Below are 19,133 nucleotides of genomic sequence, written 5' to 3' on the forward strand. Positions count from 1 at the left end.
CTTCAGTGAATAGATGGGGGTACCTGCTCACCTGGGGGTACCTGCACATCTCACACCTGGGGGTACCTGCACACCTGGGGTACCTGCACACCTGGGGGTACCTGCACACCTGGGGGTACCTGCTCACCTGGGGGTAACTGCACACCTGGGGGTACCTGCACACCTGGGGGTACCCGCACACCTGGGGTACCTGCACACCTGGGGGTACCTGCACACCTGGGGTACCTGCACACCTGGGGGTACCTGCACACCTGGGGTACCTGCACACCTGGGGTACCTGCACACCTGGGGGTACCTGCACACCTGGGGGTACCTGCTCACCTGGGGTACCTGCACACCTGGGGTACCTGCACACCTGGGGGTACCTGCACACCTGGGGCACCTGCTCACCTGGGGGTACCTGCACACCTGGGGTACCTGCACACCTGGGGTACCTGCACACCTGGGGGTACCTGCACACCTGGGGTACCTGCACACCTGGGGGTACCTGCACACCTGGGGGTACCTGCACACCTCAAACATGGGGTACCTGCACACCTGGGGCACCTGCTCACCTGGGGGTACCTGCACACCTCACACCTGGGGGTACCTGCACACCTGGGGTACCTGCTCACCTGGGGTACCTGCACACCTGGGGTACCTGCACACCTGGGGTACCTGCTCACCTGGGGGTACCTGCACATCTCACACCTGGGGGTACCTGCACACCTGGGGTACCTGCTCACCTGGGGTACCTGCTCACCTGGGGTACCTGCACACCTGGGGTACCTGCACACCTGGGGGTACCTGCTCACCTGGGGGTACCTGCACACCTCACACCTGGGGGTACCTGCACACCTCACACCTGGGGTACCTGCTCACCTGGGGTACCTGCTCACCTGGGGGTACCGGGTGGGGCTGTGATGTTTTGAGCCCCCCTCCCAAAAAAACCCCCAAACCCTCAGCGCGTGCGCACGGTGCGTTCCCGCGCCGCCGCTGACGTCAGCAGAGCGCGCCGCGCCATGAGCGCGGCCGAGCGCGGCCCCGGCGGTGCCGGGGGTCCCGGGGCTCCCGGGGGTCCCGATGCCGGCGGCGGCCGCAAGGCTCGGGGGCGGCCCCGCCTGACCGAGACGGACCGGGCGCGGCGGCGGCTGGAGTCGCGCAAGAAGTACGACGTGCGGCGGGTGTACCTGGGCGAGGCGCACGGGCCCTGGGTGGAGCTGCGGCGCCGCAGCGGCTGGAGCGACGCCAAGCTGGCGGCGTACCTGCTGGGGCTGGAGCGCGGCCAGCGCGCCGGGCGCCGCGGGTGAGCGCGGGGAGGGTGGGCAGGGGCTCGGGGGGCGTGGGGAGTGCGGGGGGTGTCGCCCCCCACTCAGGTTTTGGGGTGCGGAGCGGCCGCGGGGGAAGCGGGCGAGGCGCTGTCCGCGGTGCTGAAGGGCTGGGAGATCCTGCTCTTCTTCCTCATCGTTTCTGCTTCATCCGCTTCATCCTCCATCCTCTCCTTCCTCATCCTCATCCTCTCCTTCTTCACTCTCTTCATCCTCATCCTCTCCTTCCTCACTCTCTTCATCCTCATCCTCTCCTTCTTCACTCTCTTCATCCTCATCCTCTCCTTCCTCATCCTCTCCTTCTTCATACTCTCCTTCTTCATACTCTCCTTCTTCATACTCTTCTTCTTCATCCTCTCTTTCCTCATCCACTCCTTCCTCATGCTCTCCTTCTTCATCTCTTTTTTCGTCCTCTTCTTCATCCTCTCCTTCCTCATCCTCTTCTTCATTCTCTTCTTCCTCCATCCTCTCCTTCTTCATCCTCTTCTTCCTCATCCTCTCCTTCTTCATCCTCTCCTTCTTCGTCTCCTTCTTCATCCTCTTCTTCATTCTCTCCTTCTTCGTCCTCTTCTTCCTCATCCTCTCCTCCTTCATCCTCTTCTTCCTCCATCCTCTCCTTCTTAATTCTCTTCTTCCTCATCCTCTTCATCCTCTCCTTCTTCATCCTCTTCATCCTCATCCTCTTCTTCATTCTGTTCTTCCTCCATCCTCTTCTTCATCCTCTTGTTCCTCCATCCTCTCCTTCTTCATCCTCATCCTCTTCTTCTTCACCCTCTCCTTCTTCGTCTTCTTCTTCATCCTCGCCATTCTCTCCTTCTTCATCCTCTTCTTCCTCACCCTCTCCTTCTTCATCCTCTTCTTCCTCATCCACTTCTTCCTCATTATTTTCTTCCTCTTCTTCATCCATCCTCTTTTTCCTCATCCAGTCCTTCTTCTTCCTCATCCTCCTCTCCATCCTCTTTTTCCTCCATCCTCTTCCTCCTCATCCTCTTCCTCCTGCCCCGTTCCTCTCCCTCATCTCCCCGTCGTTCCTGGAGGATGAAGAGCAGGCAGGGAGGGTGGGAGAGGAGGAGGAAGGAGCAGGGAGGAGGAGGAAGGCTGGGGCTGATGGAGGATGAGGAAGGTCGGGCTGGGTGCAGCAGGACTCTGGGGGTCCTGCAGGAGCCCCTCCCCCTCTGCCACCCCCTCCCTCCCTGTGTCCACAGCAAACCCTGGGAGCAGCTGCCCAAAAAACCCAAACGCAAGAAACGTGAGTCCGTGCTCCTTGGGGGGCTGTGCCTGATTTTGGGGGGCTGTACCCGGTTTGGGGGGGCTGTACCCGGTTTGGGGGGGCTGTACCCGGTTTGGGGGGGGCTGTACCCAGTTTGGGGGGGGCTGTACCTGGTTTGGGGGGGCTGTACCCGGTTTTGGGGGGGCTGTACCCGGTTTGGGGGGGCTGTACCCGGTTTTGGGGGGTGCTGTGCCTGATTTTGGGGGGCTGTACACGGTTTGGGGGATTGTACCCGGTTTGGGGGGGCTGTGCCTGGTTTTGGGGGTGCTATTCCAAATTCTGGGGGTGCTGTAGCTGGTTTTGGGGGTTCTTCCCTTGACTTTATGGGGGCTGTGTCTGACTTTGGGGTTCTGCCCTTGATTTTTGAGGTTCTGCCTCTGACTTTTGGGGTTCTCTCCCTCCCTTTGGGGTGCTGCCTCTTACTTTTGGGGCTCTCCCTCTCCCTTTGGGGTGCCGTACCTGATTTTGGGTCTCTCCCCCGATTTTGGGTCTCTCCCCCATTCCGGGTCTCTCCCCCATTCCCGGTCTCTCCCCCATTCCCGGTCTCTCTCCCCCCATTCCCGGTCTCTCCCCCATTCCCGGTCTCTCCCCCATTCCCGGTCTCTCCCCCATTCCCGGTCTCTCCCCCATTCCCGGTCTCTCTCCCCCCATTCCCGGTCTCTCCCCCCATTCCCGGTCTCTCCCCCATTCCGGGTCTCTCCCCCATTCCCGGTCTCTCTCCCCCATTCCCGGTCTCTCTCCCCCCATTCCCGGTCTCTCCCCCATTCCCGGTCTCTCCCCCATTCCGGGTCTCTCCCCCATTCCGGGTCTCTCCCCCCATTCCGGGTCTCTCCCCATTCCCGGTCTCTCCCCCCATTCCGGGTCTCTCCCCATTCCCGGTCTCTCCCCCATTCCGGGCTCCCCCCGATTTTGGGTCTCCCCCCAATTTTGGGTCTCTCCCCCCATTCCCGGTCTCCTCCCCCATTCCCGGTCTCTCCCCCCCATTCCGGGTCTCCCCCCATTCCGGGTCTCCCCCCATTCCCGGTCTCTCCCCCATTCCGGGCTCCCCCCGATTTTGGGTCTCCCCCCAATTTTGGGTCTCTCCCCCATTCCCGGTCTCTCCCCCATTCCCGGTCTCTCTCCCCCATTCCCGGTCTCTCCCCCATTCCCGGTCTCTCCCCCGATTTTGGGTCTCTCCCCCATTCCGGTCTCCCCCCGATTTTGGGTCTCCCCCCAATTTTGGGTCTCTCCCCCATTCCCGCTCTCTCCCCATTCCCGGTCTCTCCCCGATTCCCGGTCTCTCCCCCATTCCCGGTCTCTCCCCCATTCCCGGTCTCTCCCCATTCCCGGTCTCTCCCCCACTCTCGGTCTCTCCCCCCGATTTTGGGTCTCCCCCCGATTTTGGGTCTCTCCCCCATTCCCGGTCTCTCCCCCCGATTTTGGGTCTCCCCCCGATTTTGGGTCTCTCCCCCATTCCCGGTCTCTCCCCATTCCCGGTCTCTCCCCCATTCCCGGTCTCTCCCCATTCCCGGTCTCTCCCCTCATTCTGGGTCTCTCCCCCCATTCCCGGTCTCTCTCCCCCATTCCCGGTCTCTCCCCCATTCCCGGTCTCTCCCCCATTCCCGGTCTCTCCCCCCCATTCCCGGTCTCTCCCCCATTCCCGGTCTCTCCCCCCGATTTTGGGTCTCCCCCCGATTTTGGGTCTCTCCCCCATTCCCGGTCTCTCCCCATTCCCGGTCTCTCCCCCATTCCCGGTCTCTCCCCATTCCCGGTCTCTCCCCTCATTCTGGGTCTCTCCCCCCATTCCCGGTCTCTCTCCCCCATTCCCGGTCTCTCCCCATTCCCGGTCTCTCCCCCATTCCCGGTCTCTCCCCCCCATTCCCGGTCTCTCCCCCATTCCCGGTCTCTCCCCCGATTTTGGGTCTCTCCCCCATTCCGGGTCTCTCCCCCATTCCCGGTCTCTCCCCCATTCCGGGTCTCCCCCATTCCGGGCTCCCCCCGATTTTGGGTCTCCCCCCGATTTTGGGTCTCTCCCCCATTCCCGGTCTCTCCCCCATTCCCGGTCTCTCCCCCATTCCCGGTCTCCCCCCGATTTTGGGTCTCCCCCCGATTTTGGGTCTCTCCCCCATTCCCGGTCTCTCCCCCATTCCCGGTCTCTCCCCCATTCCCGGTCTCTCCCCGATTTTGGGTCTCCCCCCGATTTTGGGTCTCTCCCCCATTCCCGGTCTCCCCCCGATTTTGGGTCTCCCCCCGATTTTGGGTCTCTCCCCCATTCCCGGTCTCTCCCCCGCTCAGGCCGCCGGCGGAACGTGAACTGCCTGCGGCACGCGGTGATCTGGTACGAGGATCACCGGCAGCGCTGCCCGTACGAGCCGCGCCTGGCGGAGCTGGACCCGTCCGTCGGGCTCTACACCACGGCCGTGTGGCAGTGCGAGCGCGGCCACCGCTACTTCCAGGACCTGCACTCGCCGCTGCGCCCGCTCAGCGACAGCGACAGCGACGGCGACGGCGACAGCGACAGCGACAGAGACTCGGGCGGCGACGGGGGTCAGGGGCGGGGCGGGGCGGGGCGGGGCGGGGGGGGTTTGGGGTGATTTGTGAGGTTGGGGGTGGGTTTGGGGGTGTTTGGGGTGATTTGTGAGGTTGGGGGTGTGTTTGGGGGGTGTTTGGAGGTGATTTGTGGGGATGGGGGATTTGGGGGGGTGATTTGGGGGGTTAGGGGTGGTGTTTGGGGGGGATTTGGGGGTGATTTGTGGGGCTGGGGGTGTGTTTGGGGGGTGTTTGGGGGTGATATGTGGGGCTAGGGGTGGGTTTGGGGGGTACTCATGGGAGTTTTGGGGGGTAGATGGGGTTTGGGGTGATTTGTGAGGTTGGGGGTGGGTTTGGGGGATGTTTGGGGGTGATTTGTGGGGATGGGGGGATTTGGGGGGTGATTTGTGGGGATGGGGGGATTTGGGGGGTGATTTGTGAGGTTGGGGGTGGGTTTAGGGGGGGTTTGGGGTGATTTGTGGGGATGGGGGGATTTGGGGGGGTGATTTGGGGGGTTAGGGGTGGTGTTTGGGGTGGGTTTGGGGGGTGTTTGGAGGTGATTTGTGGGGATGGGGGGATTTGGGGGGGTGATTTGGGGGGTTAGGGGTGGTGTTTGGGGGGTACACATGGGGGTTTTGGGGGGCAGATGGGGTTTGGGGGTGATTTGTGGGGATGGGGTCTGGGGGGTTTTTGGGGTTTGGGGGTGATTTGTGGGGATGGGGTCTGGGGGGTTTTTGGGGTTTGGGGGTGATTTGTGGGGATGGGGTCTGGGGGGTTTTTGGGGTGATGTGTGGGGTTAAGAAGCAGGAATGGGGTCTGGGGGGAGTTGGGGAGAACCCAAATACTTTTTTTGGGGAGGGATGTTTTAAGTCTGAGAGCAGATTTTTTGGGACTATCCCCGATTTTTTGGGGAGGATATTTTAAATCTGAGAGCAGATTTTTTGGGACGATCCCCAATATTTTTTAGGGGATATTTTAAATCTGAAAGCAGATTTTTTGGGACGATCCCCGATTTTTTGGGGAGGATATTTTAAATCTGAGAGCAGATTTTTTGGGACGATCCCCGATATTTTTTGGGGGATATTTTAAATCTGAAAGCAGATTTTTTGGGACGATCCCCGATTTTTTGGGGAGGATATTTTAAATCTGAAAGCAGATTTTTTGGGACGATCCCCGATATTTTTTAGGGGATATTTTAAATCTGAGAGCAGATTTTTTTGGGACGATCCCCGATTTTTTGGGGAGGATATTTTAAATCTGAGAGCAGATTTTTTTGGGACGATCCCCGATATTTTTTAGGGGATATTTTAAATCTGAGAGCAGATTTTTTTGGGACGATCCCCGATATTTTTTAGGGGATATTTTAAATCTGAGAGCAGATTTTTTGGGACGATCCCCGATATTTTTAGGGTCTATCAAGTGCTTTTTTACCGGGGCTGGAACTCTGCTGACCTTCCCGTTCCCTCCGCAGCCCGCGGCTCCTCCTCCTCCTCCTCGGGGCGCTGCAGCTCCGGCTCCGAGGGGGCTGCGGCAGCGGGGGGGGGTCCCGCCGTGCCAGCGCCCCCTCCCGGGGGTCCCGCCGGGGGTCCCGAGGCGCTGGAGGCCGTGCTCTGCGTCCCCCTGGGCCCCCCCCCCGCCCTGCTGCAGGGACCCCCCCTCCTGATCCTGGCCGGGCCCTTGGGGGGGCTGCAGCTCCAGCTGGGGGGGCTCCTGGGAGGGGGGGGCTCCTTCCCTGCCCCACCTGTGGAGCCTCAGCTGCCCAAGACAGGTAAAGGAGGGAAACTGGGGAGATGGGGGGGTGAGGGGGGATTTGGGGTGAGGGGGGATTTGGGGTCAGGAATGGAGCTCAGGGAGGATTTGGGGTCAGGGATGGAGCTCAGGGAGGATTTGGGGTCAGGGGGGATTTGGGGTCAGGAATGGAGCTCAGGGAAGATTTGGGTTCGGGGATGGGGGATCAGGAATGGGGGATCATGGAGGATTTGGGGTCAGGGGGGATTTGGGGTCAGGAATGGAGCTCAGGGAGGATTTGGGGTCGGGGATGGGGGATCAGGAATGGGGGATCATGGAGGATTTGGGGTCAGGAGGGATTTGGGGTCAGGAATGGAGCTCAGGGAGGATTTGGGATCAGGGATGGAGCTCAGGGAAGATTTGGGGTCAGGGGGGATTTGGGGTCAGGAATGGAGTCAGGGAGGATTTGGGGTCGGGGGATTTGGGGTCAGGGAGGATTTGGGGTCAGGAATGGAGCTCAGAGGGGATTTGGGGTCAGGGAGGATTTGGGGTCAGGGATGGAGCTCAGAGGGGATTTGGGGTCGGGGGGATTTGGGGTCGGGGGGATTTGAGGTCAGGGGGATTTGGGGGTCGGGGGGGATTTGGGGTCAGGAATGGAGTCAGGGAGGATTTGGGGTCGGGGGATTTGGGGTCAGGGAGGATTTGGGGTCAGGGATGGAGTCAGGGAGGATTTGGGGTCGGGGGATTTGGGGTCAGGGAGGATTTGGGGTCAGGGATGGAGCTCAGAGGGGATTTGGGGTCGGGGGGATTTGGGGTCGGGGGATTTGAGGTCAGGGGGATTTGGGGTCGGGGGGATTTGGGGTCAGGGGGATTTGGGGTCAGAGATGGGGTGGGTTAAGAGGGTGGGTGCTGTGGGGAGGATTTGGGGTGGATTTTTGGGGGGGGGGTCTCACCAGCCCCACCCCTGGCAGAGGAGGATGAGGAGGATCCTGTGCTGAGGCTGAAGCAGGAGGAGCTGCCCCCCCCACCCCGCCCCCCCCTCCAGAGCCCCCCCGGGACCCCTCCCCCAGCGAGGACACCGAGGGGTCGACGATCATCTACGAGATCCCCAAAGAGCCAGAACGGTCTGGGGGGGCTTGGGGGGGAGTTGGGGGTGTCCCTGGGTGGGGTGGGGGGGTCAGGGGTGATTTTGGGGAGTTTGGGGTGTCCCTGGGTGGGGTTGGGGGGTCAGGGGTGATTTTGGGGGGGGTGTGGGGGTGTCCCTGGGTGGGGTGGGGGGGTCAGGGGTGATTTTAGGGAGGTTTGGGGTGTCCCTGGGGGGGGGGGGGGGGTCAGGGGTCATTTGGGGGGGTGTTGGGTGTCCCTGGGTGGGGTTGGGGGGTCAGGGGTGATTTGGGGGAGGTTTGGGGTGTCCCTGGGTGGGGGGGGTCAGGGGTGATTTGGGGGGGGAGTTTGGGGGGTCCCTGGGTGGGGCGGGGGGGGCAGGGGTGATTTGGGGGAGTTTGGGGTGTCCCTGGGTGGGGTGGGGGGGTCAGGGGTGATTTTGGGGAGTTTGGGGTGTCCCTAGGTGGGGGGGGGGGTCAGGGGGGAGTTTGGGGTGGGTTTGGGGTGGGGGGGTCAGGGGTGATTTGGGGGGGGAGTTTGGGGTGTCCCTGGGTGGGGTGGGGGGGTCAGGGGTGATTTTGGGGAGTTTGGGGTGTCCCTGGGTGGGGGGGGGGGGGTGGGGGGTGATTTGGGGGAGTTTGGGGTGTCCCTGGGTGGGGGGGTCAGGGGTGATTTTGGGGGGGTGTTGGGGTGTCCCTGGGTGGGGGGGTCAGGGGTGATTTTGGGGAGGTTTGGGGTGGGTTTGGGGTGGGGGGGTCAGGGGTGATTTTGGGGGGGTGTTGGGGTGTCCCTGGGTGGGGGGGTCAGGGGTGATTTTGGGGGGGTGTTGGGGTGTCCCTGGGTGGGGGGGTCACGTTACCTGAGTGTGTGGAAAAGGTGGGGAGCACCTGGGAAGGTTTTGGGGTTCAGGGAGGGTTTTGTTGATAGGGGAATTTTTTTGGGGGAGGGGATGATTTTGGGGGGTTCAGCAGCCCCAGGTGAGACAGGTGTGACACCTGTCCCCCCCTTTGAGGGGGGTCACTCACCCCAGGCTCTGCAGGCCCCGCAGGAGCAGGAGGGGCCGCGCCCCCTCCCCAGAGCCCCAGGACCCCCCCGAGCCCCTCACCTGCCCCCACAGCACCTGTGGGCAGCAGCTCAGCGCTCCCAGCAGCCTCCAGGTGCCTGCAGGGGGAGGGACACACCCCCTTTACCTGTCCCACATCCCCTCTCACCTGTCCTGGACCCCCCCTCACCTCCCACCTGCCCCCCAGACCCAGGTGAGCCCGGAGCAGCGCAGGGGCCGCAGCCAGGTGTGCCCCCAGCCCGGCTGTGGGAGGAGCTTTCACCTGGAAAATCACCTGCACAGGCACATGGGCGTGCACTCAGGTGAGCTTCAGGTGTGTGTGACCCCAAAATCCTCCCCAAGAGGTTTTACCTGGGCAATCACCTGCACAGGCACATGGGTGTGCACTCAGGTGAGCTTCAGGTGTGTGTGACCCCAAAATCCTCCCAAAATCCTCCCCAAGAGGTTTTACCTGGGCAATCACCTGCACAGGCACATGGGTGTGCACTCAGGTGAGCCCCAGGTGTGTGTGACCCCAAAATCCTCCCAAAATCCTCCCCAAGAGGTTTTACCTGGGCAATCACCTGCACAGGCACATGGGTGTGCACTCAGGTGAGCCCCAGGTGTGTGTGACCCCAAAATCCTCCCAAAATCCTCCCCAAGAGGTTTTACCTGGGCAATCACCTGCACAGGCACATGGGTGTGCACTCAGGTGAGCCCCAGGTGTGTGTGACCCCAAAATCCTCCCAAAATCCTCCCCAAGAGGTTTTACCTGGGCAGCTCCCATGTGGTCACCCCTCAGGTGAGCCCCCCCCATCCCAGGTGTGCCCCCCTCCCCAGGTGTGCGGGGATTCACCTGTGACACCTGCGGGAAATCCTTCAAGCGCAAGAACCACCTGGAGGTGCACAGGAGGACACACACCGGGGAGACCCCCCTGCAGTGAGTGATGGGGGGTCCCGAGGGCTGAGACCCCCCCCAAAACAGCGAGGAGGGGTCCCAGGACACACCTGAGCTGCCCCAGCAGGTGCCAGGTGTGCGGGTACCGCTGCCGCCAGCGCGCCTCCCTCAGCTGGCACATGAGGAGACACGGGGGGCTGCAGGGTTACCCCGAGCCCCGGGGCACCTAGGGACCCCCGACTCACCTGGACTCACCTGGGCCCCTTCTGATTCACCTGAGCCCCCCTGGATTCACCTGGGCCACCTGGGTTCACCTGGGACTCACCTGGGCCCCTCCTGACTCACCTGGGATTCACCTGGACCTCACCTGAGCCCTTCTGGACTCACCTGAGCCTCACCTGGATTCACCTGAGGTCCCCTCTGGACTCACCTGAGCTCCCCCTGAACTCACCTGGGCCACACCGGACTCATGTGGATTCACCTGAGCCCTCTTGGACTCACCTGGGCCCCCACCTGCTCGCCAGCACCCCCTGATTTACCTGTGGCTGCACCTGGGGGTGAAGAAGAACCAACCTGGGGAGGGTCCTGAGCACCTGAGCCCCTCCTGGGGACCCCCTCAGCTGGGGGGTGTCCCTGTGTGTGCCCCCCCCTCACCTTTTATTTATTTCCTCATTTTCGCTCGTCACCGCGCCCACCTGGGCACACCTGAGCCTTGGAGGGGCTTTGGGGGCATTTTGGGGGAAATCCATTAAAATCAGGACTTTTCGTGCTGCTGCTTCTGTGGGGGGCGAGGGGGGGGTTCCCGGTGGGGATTTGGGGGGACCCTCGGTGCCGCCCCCCTCCCCAAATTCGGGGGAACGGGCGCGTTCCGGGCGCTGTCCGCGGTGCTGAAGCGGCGGCGGCTGCGCGCGGGCGTGCGCGGCCTTCATCACCCTCCTCTTCCTCCCTCTCTCTCCTCCTCCTCCTCCATCCTCCCCTCATCCTTCCTCCTCCTCCGTCCCCTCTTTCTTCCTTCCCTCCTCCTCCTCCTCCTCCTGCCGTGGGCGGGGCTTTGGGGGGTCTCGGGGGGCTTCTCCAACCCCTGGATTGGGGGGGGGGCTGGGCTGACCCACCTCTTTTTTTGGGGGGGGGAAGCGGTCGCACCCACCTTTGTGAGGAAGGGGGGGCGCGGACGGAACCATCTCGGGAGGTGGGGAAAGGGGGGGGGGCGGTTTTTGGGGGGCCCCGCCCCGCGCCCGCCCAAGGACGTTTAAAGGACCGACGGGGCCGCCGCTCGCAGCTGCCGGTGCCGCCGCCGCCGCGACCCCCGGAGCGACCCCCGGGCCCCCCCCGAGCCCCCGGGGCCGTGCGGGGCCCCCGCCCCCCCCCGGCCGCGCGATGGTGACGGTAGGAATGGGGATGGGGAGGGGGATTGTTGCGGGGATCCCCCAAATCTTCCATCCCCCCCACACCCCCCCACCAATCCTCTCGCGCTGCCCCCTCCCCAAATTCCCGTCCCCGCTCCCATTTTCGTGTCCCCCCCACGCTGGGGTGGGGACGCGGCGTCACGCGCGTGTGGCACCTGCGGGGACACGCGTGTGCGAGGGAGGGGCGGGGACCCCTCCCCAAAAAGCGCCGCTGGTTTTGGGGTGGGGGGGGGAATCACACGCGACACGTGTGTCGCTGTCCCCGCGTGTCGCCTCCCCCCGGGGGCCGTGGCTGGTGGCCCCGGGTGTCCCCATCGCCCGGTGACAAAGGGCCATTGTCACCCACCCCGCGCTATTGGGGAGGGGGGAAGGGGCGGGGGCGCTGCCGCACAATGGGGGATTGTCCCCCCCCATGGCCCCACCGGGTGTCACTGTCCCCCCGTCCGGTGGCTCCGCCTCCCGCTGCCGCTGTCCCCGCGCTGTCCCCGGCGCGTCCCTGTCCCCACGCCCCGTGTCCCTGTCCCCTCCCCGGCCTCAGCAACTCGCTGTGCCCCTGTCCCACCGCTGTCCCCATGTCCGCACTGTCACTGTCCCCATAATCCCGCTGTCCCTGTCCCCTCACTGTCCCCATGTCCCCACTGTCACTGTCCCCATAATCCCGCTGTCCCTGTCCCCATGTCCGCACTGTCACTGTCCCCATAATCCCGCTGTCCCTGTCCCCATGTCCCCACTGTCACTGTCCCCATAATCCCGCTGTCCCTGTCCCCATGTCCGCACTGTCACTGTCCCCATAATCCTGCCGTCCCTGTCCCCATGTCCGCGCTGTCCGTGTCCCCTCACTGTCCCCACAATCTCATTGTCACTGTCCCCTCATTGCCCCCAGGTCCCAGCTGTCCCCTCACTGTCCCCATAATCCCATTGTCCCTGTCCCCTCACTGTTCCCATGTCCCTTCACTGTCCCCATGTCCTCACTGTCCCTGTCCCCTCACTGTCCCCATGTCCCTGCTGTCTCTGTCCCCTCGCTGTCCCCATGTCCCTGCTGTCTCTGTCCCCTCACTGTCCCCATGTCCCAGCCATCCCTGTCCCCATGTCCCCTCGCTGTCCGCACAGCCCCTGTGGCAGCCCTGTGACCCCCCTGTCCCCCTCAGCAGATCCTGAGCACGGTGGAGTCCCAGGCTCCCGGCAGCGCGGGGCCATCGGGCTGCGGCCCCGTCCCCGTCCCCGTCCCCGTGGTGGCCGTGCCAGGCCCGGGGGTGGCGGCAGCGCTGCCCAACGGGGCCCCCCCGGGTCCCCCCCCGGTGACAGATGACAGCAAAACCAACCTGATTGTCAACTACCTGCCACAGTCCATGAGCCAGGAGGAGCTGAGGAGCCTCTTCGGGAGCCTCGGGGACATCGAGTCCTGCAAGCTGGTCCGGGACAAGGTCACCGGTACAGGCAGGGGACAGGGACAGGGACAGGGACAGGGCATGGGGACAGGCAGGTGGCACCTGGGGGGACAGGGACAGGGCATGGGGACAGGCAGGTGGCACCTGGGGGACAGGGGATATGGGGTGTGGGACACACAGGACACAGGGACATGGGGAGAGGGGACATGGGGAGCTGTGGGGACAGGGATGGATTGTGACCACCAGAATAGGGACAATTCGGTGTCCCCTCACTGCCACCATGTCCATGGTGACACAAATCCATGGGGACACAGGGACCCACTGGTGGGATGGGTGGGGATTTTGGGGAGAGGGGTGGGAACAGGGATGGGACACAGGGGACAGGGCCACCCCCACCCCCTGGTGACAGTGACATGCTGCCCCAGGACAAAGCCTGGGCTACGGCTTCGTCAACTACGTGGAGGCCGGGGACGCCGACAGGGCCATCGGGGCCCTCAACGGCCTCAAGCTGCAGACCAAGACCATCAAGGTGACATGGGGACACGGGGTGGCACCTGGGGGGCACCTTTGGGGCAGGGGCTGGCACCTGGGGAGGGTTTTGGGGCAGGGGGTGGCACCTGGGGGGCAGCTCTGGGGCAGGGGGTGGCACCTGGGGAGGGTTTTGGGGCGGGGGGTGGCACCTGGGGGGCAGCTCTGGGGCAGAGGGTGGCACTGTGGGGTCACTCAGGGGGCGCTGTGTGGTGCAGAGGGTGGGTGGGTGGGCGCCCCTGGGGGTCCCCACCCTCACCTGTCCCCACAGGTGTCGTACGCCCGGCCCAGCTCGGCCTCCATCCGCGATGCCAACCTGTACGTCAGCGGGCTGCCCAAGGCCATGGGGCAGAAGGAGATGGAGCAGCTCTTCTCGCAGTACGGCCGCATCATCACCTCCCGCATCCTCGTGGACCAGGTGACAGGTGTGTGCACCTGTGCCCAGCACACCTGGGGAGGGGGGGCGTCAGCTGGGGTGGGGGTGCTGAGAGTGCTGGGGATCCTGGGGGTGGTGGGATAATCCTGGGGGGTGATGGGGGGTCCCTGGGGATGAGTCCTGGGGGGTTCTGGGGGTGGGATATCCCTGGGAACAGGGGTACAGGGATTTTGGGGGGTGGGATATCCCTGGGAACAGGGGCTACAGGGATTTGGGGGGGGTGGGATATCCCTGGGAACAGGGGTACAGGGATTTTGGGGGGTGGTATATCCCTGGGAACAGGGCTACAGGGATTTTTGGGGGGTGGGACATCCCTGGGAACAGGGGTACAGGGATTCTGGGGGGTGGGATATCCCTGGGAACAGGGGCTACAGGGATTTTGGGGGGTGGTATATCCCTGGGAATAGGGGTACAGGGATTTTGGGGGGTGGGACATCCCTGGGGATAAGTCCTGGGGGATTCTGGGAGTGGGGCATCCCTGGGGATGAGTCCTGGGGGGTTCGGGGGATGGGATATCCCTGGGAACAGGGCTACAGGGATTTGGGGGGTGGGATACCCTGGGAACAGGGGTACAGGGATTTTGGGGGGTGGGACATCCCTGGGGATGAGTCCTGGGGGGTTCTGGGGTGGGATATCCCTGGGAACAGGGCTACAGGGATTTTGGGGGGTGGGATATCCTGGGGATGGGTCCAGGGGTGGGACATCCCTGGGAACAGGGGTACAGGGATTCTGGGGGGTGGGATATCCCTGGGAACAGGGCTACAGGGATTTTGGGGGGTGGGACATCCCTGGGAATAGGGGTACAGGGATTTTGGGGGGTGGGATATCCCTGGGGATAAATCCTGGGGGATTCTGGGGGTGGGACATCCCTGGGGATGAGTCCTGGGGGGTGGAACTCCCCTTGTGGGGGTCCCCCAGCCATCCCTTTCAGGTCAGGAACATTCCCGGCTGCCGTGAGGCGGGAAGGGAGGAGGTTTTGGGAGGGGGGCGTGTCCCTGAGGCCCCGCCTCACCTGCGCAGGTGTGTCGCGGGGGGTGGGGTTTCATCCGCTTCGACAAGCGCGTGGAGGCCGAGGAGGCCGTGCGGGGGCTGCACGGGCAGAAGCCCCTCGGGGCGGCCGAGCCCATCACGGTCAAATTCGCCAACACGCCCGGGCAGAAATCGGGGGGGGGGCTGCTGAGCCTGTGCCCCGGAGCGCGGCGGTACGGGGCGCTGCACCCCCCCCCGCAGCGCTTCCGGTGAGGGGCGCTGGGAACGGGGCGGGGGGGGGTCCTGGGGGGGGAGAATCATTGGGAATGGGGGTCCCGGGGGTGCTGGGGGGCAGGGGGGGTGAGAATCACTGGGAATGGGGCGAGGGGGGGTCCTGGGCGGGGAGAATCATTGGGAATGGGGGTCCTGGGGGCTGGCGGGGGTGAGATATCATTGGGAATGGGGGTCCCAGGGGCTGGCGGGGGTGAGATATCATTGGGAATGGGGGTCCTGGTGGGTTGGAGGGGTGGGTCAGCCCTGGGAACAGAGGCACTGGGGGTCCTGGGATGGTCCAAGGGAGGGAACAGAAGCCCCAAGGATCCCTGCTGTCCTCAGAGGGTGGATTTTCCTGCCCTTTTCCCCCTCACATTTCCCGCCCTTTCCCCCTGACGTTTTCCCGCCCTTTTTCCCCTCACGTTTTCCCTTTTCTCCTCACATTTTCCCTCCCTTTTTCCCCTCACATTTCCCACCCTTTTTCCCCTCACATTTCCCACTCTCTTCCCCTCACGTTTCCCACACTTTTCCCCTCACGTTTCCCACACTTTTCCCCTCACGTTTCCCGCCCTTTTCCCCTCACATTTCCCTTTTTCCCCTCCCATTTTCCCATCCTTTTCCCCCTCATGTTTTTCCCAGCCCTTTTTTTCCCTCCACCATTTTCCCTATTTCCCCCTCACATTTCCCCCCTTTTCCCCTCACATTTCTTCCCCTTTCCCCCTCACATTCCCACTCTCTTCCCCTCACGTTCCCGCATTTTCCCCTCACATTTCCCGCCCTTTTTCCCCTCACATTTTCCCGCTCTATTACCCTCACCGTTTTACTTTTCCCCTCACATTCCCAACCTTTCCCCCCTCACTTTCCCACTCCTTCCCCTCACAATCCTCCTCCATCTTGTCCCCTCCAGCCCTCGACAACTTGCTGAACGTGGCCTACGGCGTCAAGAGGTAACGCCCCCTCCCCACTTCCCCCTCCCCCGCCCCTCCCCAAATTCCCCGCGGAGCCCCGCCTGACCCCGGGCCACCCGCTGTCGCTGCTGCCCAGGTTCTCCCCGCTGGCCATCGAGGCGGTGCCGGCGCTGGCCGGGGTGGGCTGGGCACGCCGGCTCCCGGCTGGTGCATCTTCGTCTACAACCTGGCTCCGGATCGGACGAGAGCGTCCTGTGGCAGCTCTCGGGCCCTTCGGCGCCGTCACCAACGTCAAGGTGATCCGGGACTTCGCCACCAACAAGTGCAAAGGGTTCGGTTTCGTCACCATGACCAACTACGAGGAGGCGGCCATGGCCATCGCCAGCCTCAAACGGTTACCGCCTGGGCGCCGCGTGCTCCAGGTGTCCTTCAAGACCACCAAGCCACAAGGCTTGAGGTTGGTGTTCCCCCCTTTTTGGGGCTGGGGTCTGCCGTCACCGCTGTCGGCCGGTGGGGGTGTGAGGCGCCCGTGGAGGAATTTGGGGGGAGAGACTTTGGGGAGCCCCGCGAACCCCCCCCCCCATGAGCACCAAACGCATCCTGGAGACCTCAAGGCCCCCCCAAATGAGCGCCATGGAGAACCCCAGATTAGGTCCTGGGCACCAAGGACATCCTGGGTGTCCAGGATGGAGAGAGCCACACCTGGAGACCTTGGAGACCCCCAAGGGGACACCCCCCCCCTCGCCCCCCTCGCACCTGGAGACCCCCTCCACGGGCACTGAGGACACACCTGACGCACAGCCTGGACACCTGGACACCCTCACCTGTCCCTGCTGGGCATCCTGAGGGCTCCTCCAGGTGCTCCAGGGCACTGGGAGGGGTCCTGGAAATCCTGGAGAACCCCCCAGGACACTGTGGACACACCTGGGACCCCCCTCTCCACCCCGGGTACCCCAAACCCCACCACTCTGGCAGTGGCCGGACCACCTGGAGCGGTGCCCCCCTCACCTGATCCAGGTGTGTCCAGGTGGGGGCTGTGCCCCCCCTTCCCTCCACTCCAGGACTCCGGCAGGGAAGGGGGAATGGGGGGCGTCTTCTCGCTCTCCTCCTTCTTTCCATGTTTTTTTTCTTTTTTTTTTTGGGGAGGGGGAGGAAGTTTTGGGGAAGAAAGAACAAAAACAAGGATTAATCACGTGTTTAATTCGATGTGTTACCCGTTGTCAGGTAAGGAGGGCGTGAGTGACGCAGGGAGTGCTGACTCCTCGGGAGCCACGCACCCAAATCCATCTATTTTTATAGCAGAATATTAAAATATCCCCCAAAATCCCCAGAATCTCGCCTTTGCAGAGGGGGTGGAACCTGTTCTGTGCTCCCAAGCTCCTTGGAAGCAGCTTGTGAACCCCAAGAGTGCTCAAGGCAAGGTCTGGGGGGTCAGTGGCACTGCAATTCCAGGGATTCCTCTGGTACCCCCAAAACTGGGAGGAGGGGATGTGTCCTGTCACACTTTCCCCCCCTCCCTCCCAAATTCTCCAAAATGGGCATTTTTTGCCCCAAATTACTCCACCTCGCTGGAGTTTTGGGCCACTTGGAGCCTCCTGTCCAAAAAAAAAGGGCGGAACCCACCTCAAAAACCCATGAGTTTCCCCCGTACTCCTTATCATTGTTATTATTCTTAATTATTCTTAATTATTCTTGATGTTGTTATTATTATTATTATTATTATATATTATTATTATTTTATTATATTATATTATTATTATTGCATTCTTATTTATTTCCCTTCGCCGTCGGGATAATTTCTCACTTTCAGTGGTTTATTTCCCATTTATTTCCTATTCTTCCCTGCTTTTCCCCATCCTGGCACTCCCCAGGACCCTCTTTTTTCCCCCCAGACCCTTCCCCAAACCTCTCCCAGCTCCTGGTTTTTTTGTGTCGTGCCTGTGTGAAGCTTCTTGTAGTTTTAATTATTATTAATATAATATTTAGGAGCGACCCCCCCACCCTTTTTGTGTCCAGATCCGCCATCACCCCCCCCCCCCAAACTCTTGACCCCCCCCCCCTCTTCCAGGGATCCAGCAATGGAATTTTGGGGAGGGGGGCCAGGGGACCCCAATTCAGTAGCAATAAGGGGTCCCCACCTCAGCCCCGGCCCGTTTTTGGGGGGCCCACGCGGGGACAAAACGGCCCAGGACCCCCTGAGGCACTGCGGGACCCCTCGAGGGACCGGACCCCCCGGCCCGCCCCTGGACTCCACTCTTTGTATTTTCATGGAAAATTCAATAAAATTTTAAAAGGCAAAGAACGTGTGTGGTTTTGGTGAGGAGGGGGCATCCGGCAGGGGCTGAACGGCTGAGGGACCCTCGGCCATTTTCCCCTCATGTTTCCCTTTTTTCTCCTCACATTTTCCCTTTTTTCCCTCACATTTTCTTTTTCCCCCTAATATTTTCCTGCTTTATTTCCCCTCATGTTTTCCCTTTTTCCCCTCACATTTTCCCGCCCTTTTTCCCCTCACGTTTTCCCGCCCTTTTTCCCCTCACATTTTCTCTTTTCCCCTCACATTTTCCTGCTTTATTTCCCCACATTCTCCCTTTCCTCCTCACATTTTCTCTTTTCCCTCTCACATTTTCTTTTTTTTTCCTCCCCTTTTCCCCCCTTTTCCCCTCACGTTTCCCTCTCTTTTTCCCCTCACATTTTCCTGCTTTATTTCCCCTCACATTCTCCCTTTTCCCCCTCACATTTTCTCTTTTCCCCCTCACATTTTCCTGCTTTATTTCCCCTCACATTCTCCCTTTTTCCCCTCACATTTTCCCGCCCTTTTCCCCCTCACATTTTCCCGCTCTTTTTCCCCTCACATTTTCTCCCCCTTTTCCCCCTCACATTTCCTGCTCTTTTCCCCTCACATTTATTCTCTTTTTCCCCTCACGTTTCCTGCTCTTTTTCCCCTCACGTTTTCCCCCCCTTTTCCCCCTCACATTTTCCTTTTTCCCTCTCACGTTTTCCCGCCCTTTTCCCCCTCTCACATTCTCCCTTTTCCCCTCACGTTTCCCTCTCTTTTTCCCCTCACATTTTACCTTTTCCCCCTCACGTTTTCCGCCCTTTTCCCCCTCACGTTTTCTGCCCTTTTCCTCCTCACATTTCCCCACTTCATTTCCCCTCACATTCTCCCTTTTCCCCCTCACATTTTCTCTTTTCCCCCTCACATTTTCCTGCTTTATTTCCCCTCACATTCTCCCTTTCCCCCTCACATTTTCTCTTTTCCCCCTCACATTTCCCCCCTTCATTTCCCCTCACATTCTCCCTTTTCCCCCTCACATTTCCCTTTTCCCCCTCACGTTTCCCACTCTTTTCCCCCTCACGTTTCCCTCTTT

General features: G+C 61.8%; 3 protein-coding genes across 3 annotated transcripts in view; 2 read left to right on the forward strand and 1 right to left on the reverse strand.

Annotated features, from left to right (window-relative positions):
- CNN1 (calponin 1) overlaps positions 1-19,133 on the reverse strand; it is a 31,603-nt gene that overhangs the window by 11,732 nt on the left and 738 nt on the right. The gene's annotated exons all lie outside the window — the stretch shown is intronic.
- Positions 986-10,128, forward strand: LOC306816221 (uncharacterized protein). The gene is made up of 8 exons (XM_079332695.1): positions 986-1,285; positions 2,513-2,556; positions 4,852-5,103; positions 7,841-7,937; positions 8,957-9,074; positions 9,168-9,282; positions 9,800-9,899; positions 9,985-10,128. The coding sequence occupies exons 1-8, from the start codon at positions 1,002-1,004 to the stop codon at positions 10,085-10,087; spliced, it is 1,113 nt and encodes a 370-aa protein (XP_079188821.1). The 5' UTR covers positions 986-1,001; the 3' UTR covers positions 10,088-10,128.
- LOC306816223 (ELAV-like protein 3) overlaps positions 11,124-19,133 on the forward strand; it is a gene marked incomplete at its 3' end in the record, with an annotated part of 9,309 nt that continues 1,299 nt past the window's right edge. The window contains 11 exon segments of the mRNA XM_079332697.1: positions 11,124-11,243; positions 12,415-12,694; positions 13,077-13,180; positions 13,451-13,606; positions 14,636-14,851; position 14,853; positions 15,765-15,804; positions 15,902-15,942; positions 15,945-16,001; positions 16,004-16,027; positions 16,030-16,222. Of these exon segments, the coding sequence (XP_079188823.1) occupies positions 11,235-11,243; positions 12,415-12,694; positions 13,077-13,180; positions 13,451-13,606; positions 14,636-14,851; position 14,853; positions 15,765-15,804; positions 15,902-15,942; positions 15,945-16,001; positions 16,004-16,027; positions 16,030-16,222 (1,121 nt within the window). The 5' untranslated portion in view covers positions 11,124-11,234.

This window comes from Erithacus rubecula (assembly GCF_903797595.1).
Source record: "Erithacus rubecula genome assembly, contig: scaffold_449_arrow_ctg1, whole genome shotgun sequence".
In the NCBI taxonomy this organism is placed as follows: domain Eukaryota; kingdom Metazoa; phylum Chordata; class Aves; order Passeriformes; family Muscicapidae; genus Erithacus; species Erithacus rubecula.

What these genes read in the sequence shown, in the direction of transcription:
- LOC306816221 (XM_079332695.1), top strand. Translation starts at nt 1,002, where the DNA reads ATGAGCGCGGCCGAGCGCGGCCCCGGCGGTGCCGGGGGTCCCGGGGCT. An exon ending in GCGCTCCCAGCAGCCTCCAG is followed by an intron (nt 9,075 to 9,167) that starts GTGCCTGCAGGG and finishes CCTGCCCCCCAG; the next exon opens with ACCCAGGTGAGCCCGGAGCA. An exon ending in ACCGGGGAGACCCCCCTGCA is followed by an intron (nt 9,900 to 9,984) that starts GTGAGTGATGGG and finishes CTGCCCCAGCAG; the next exon opens with GTGCCAGGTGTGCGGGTACC.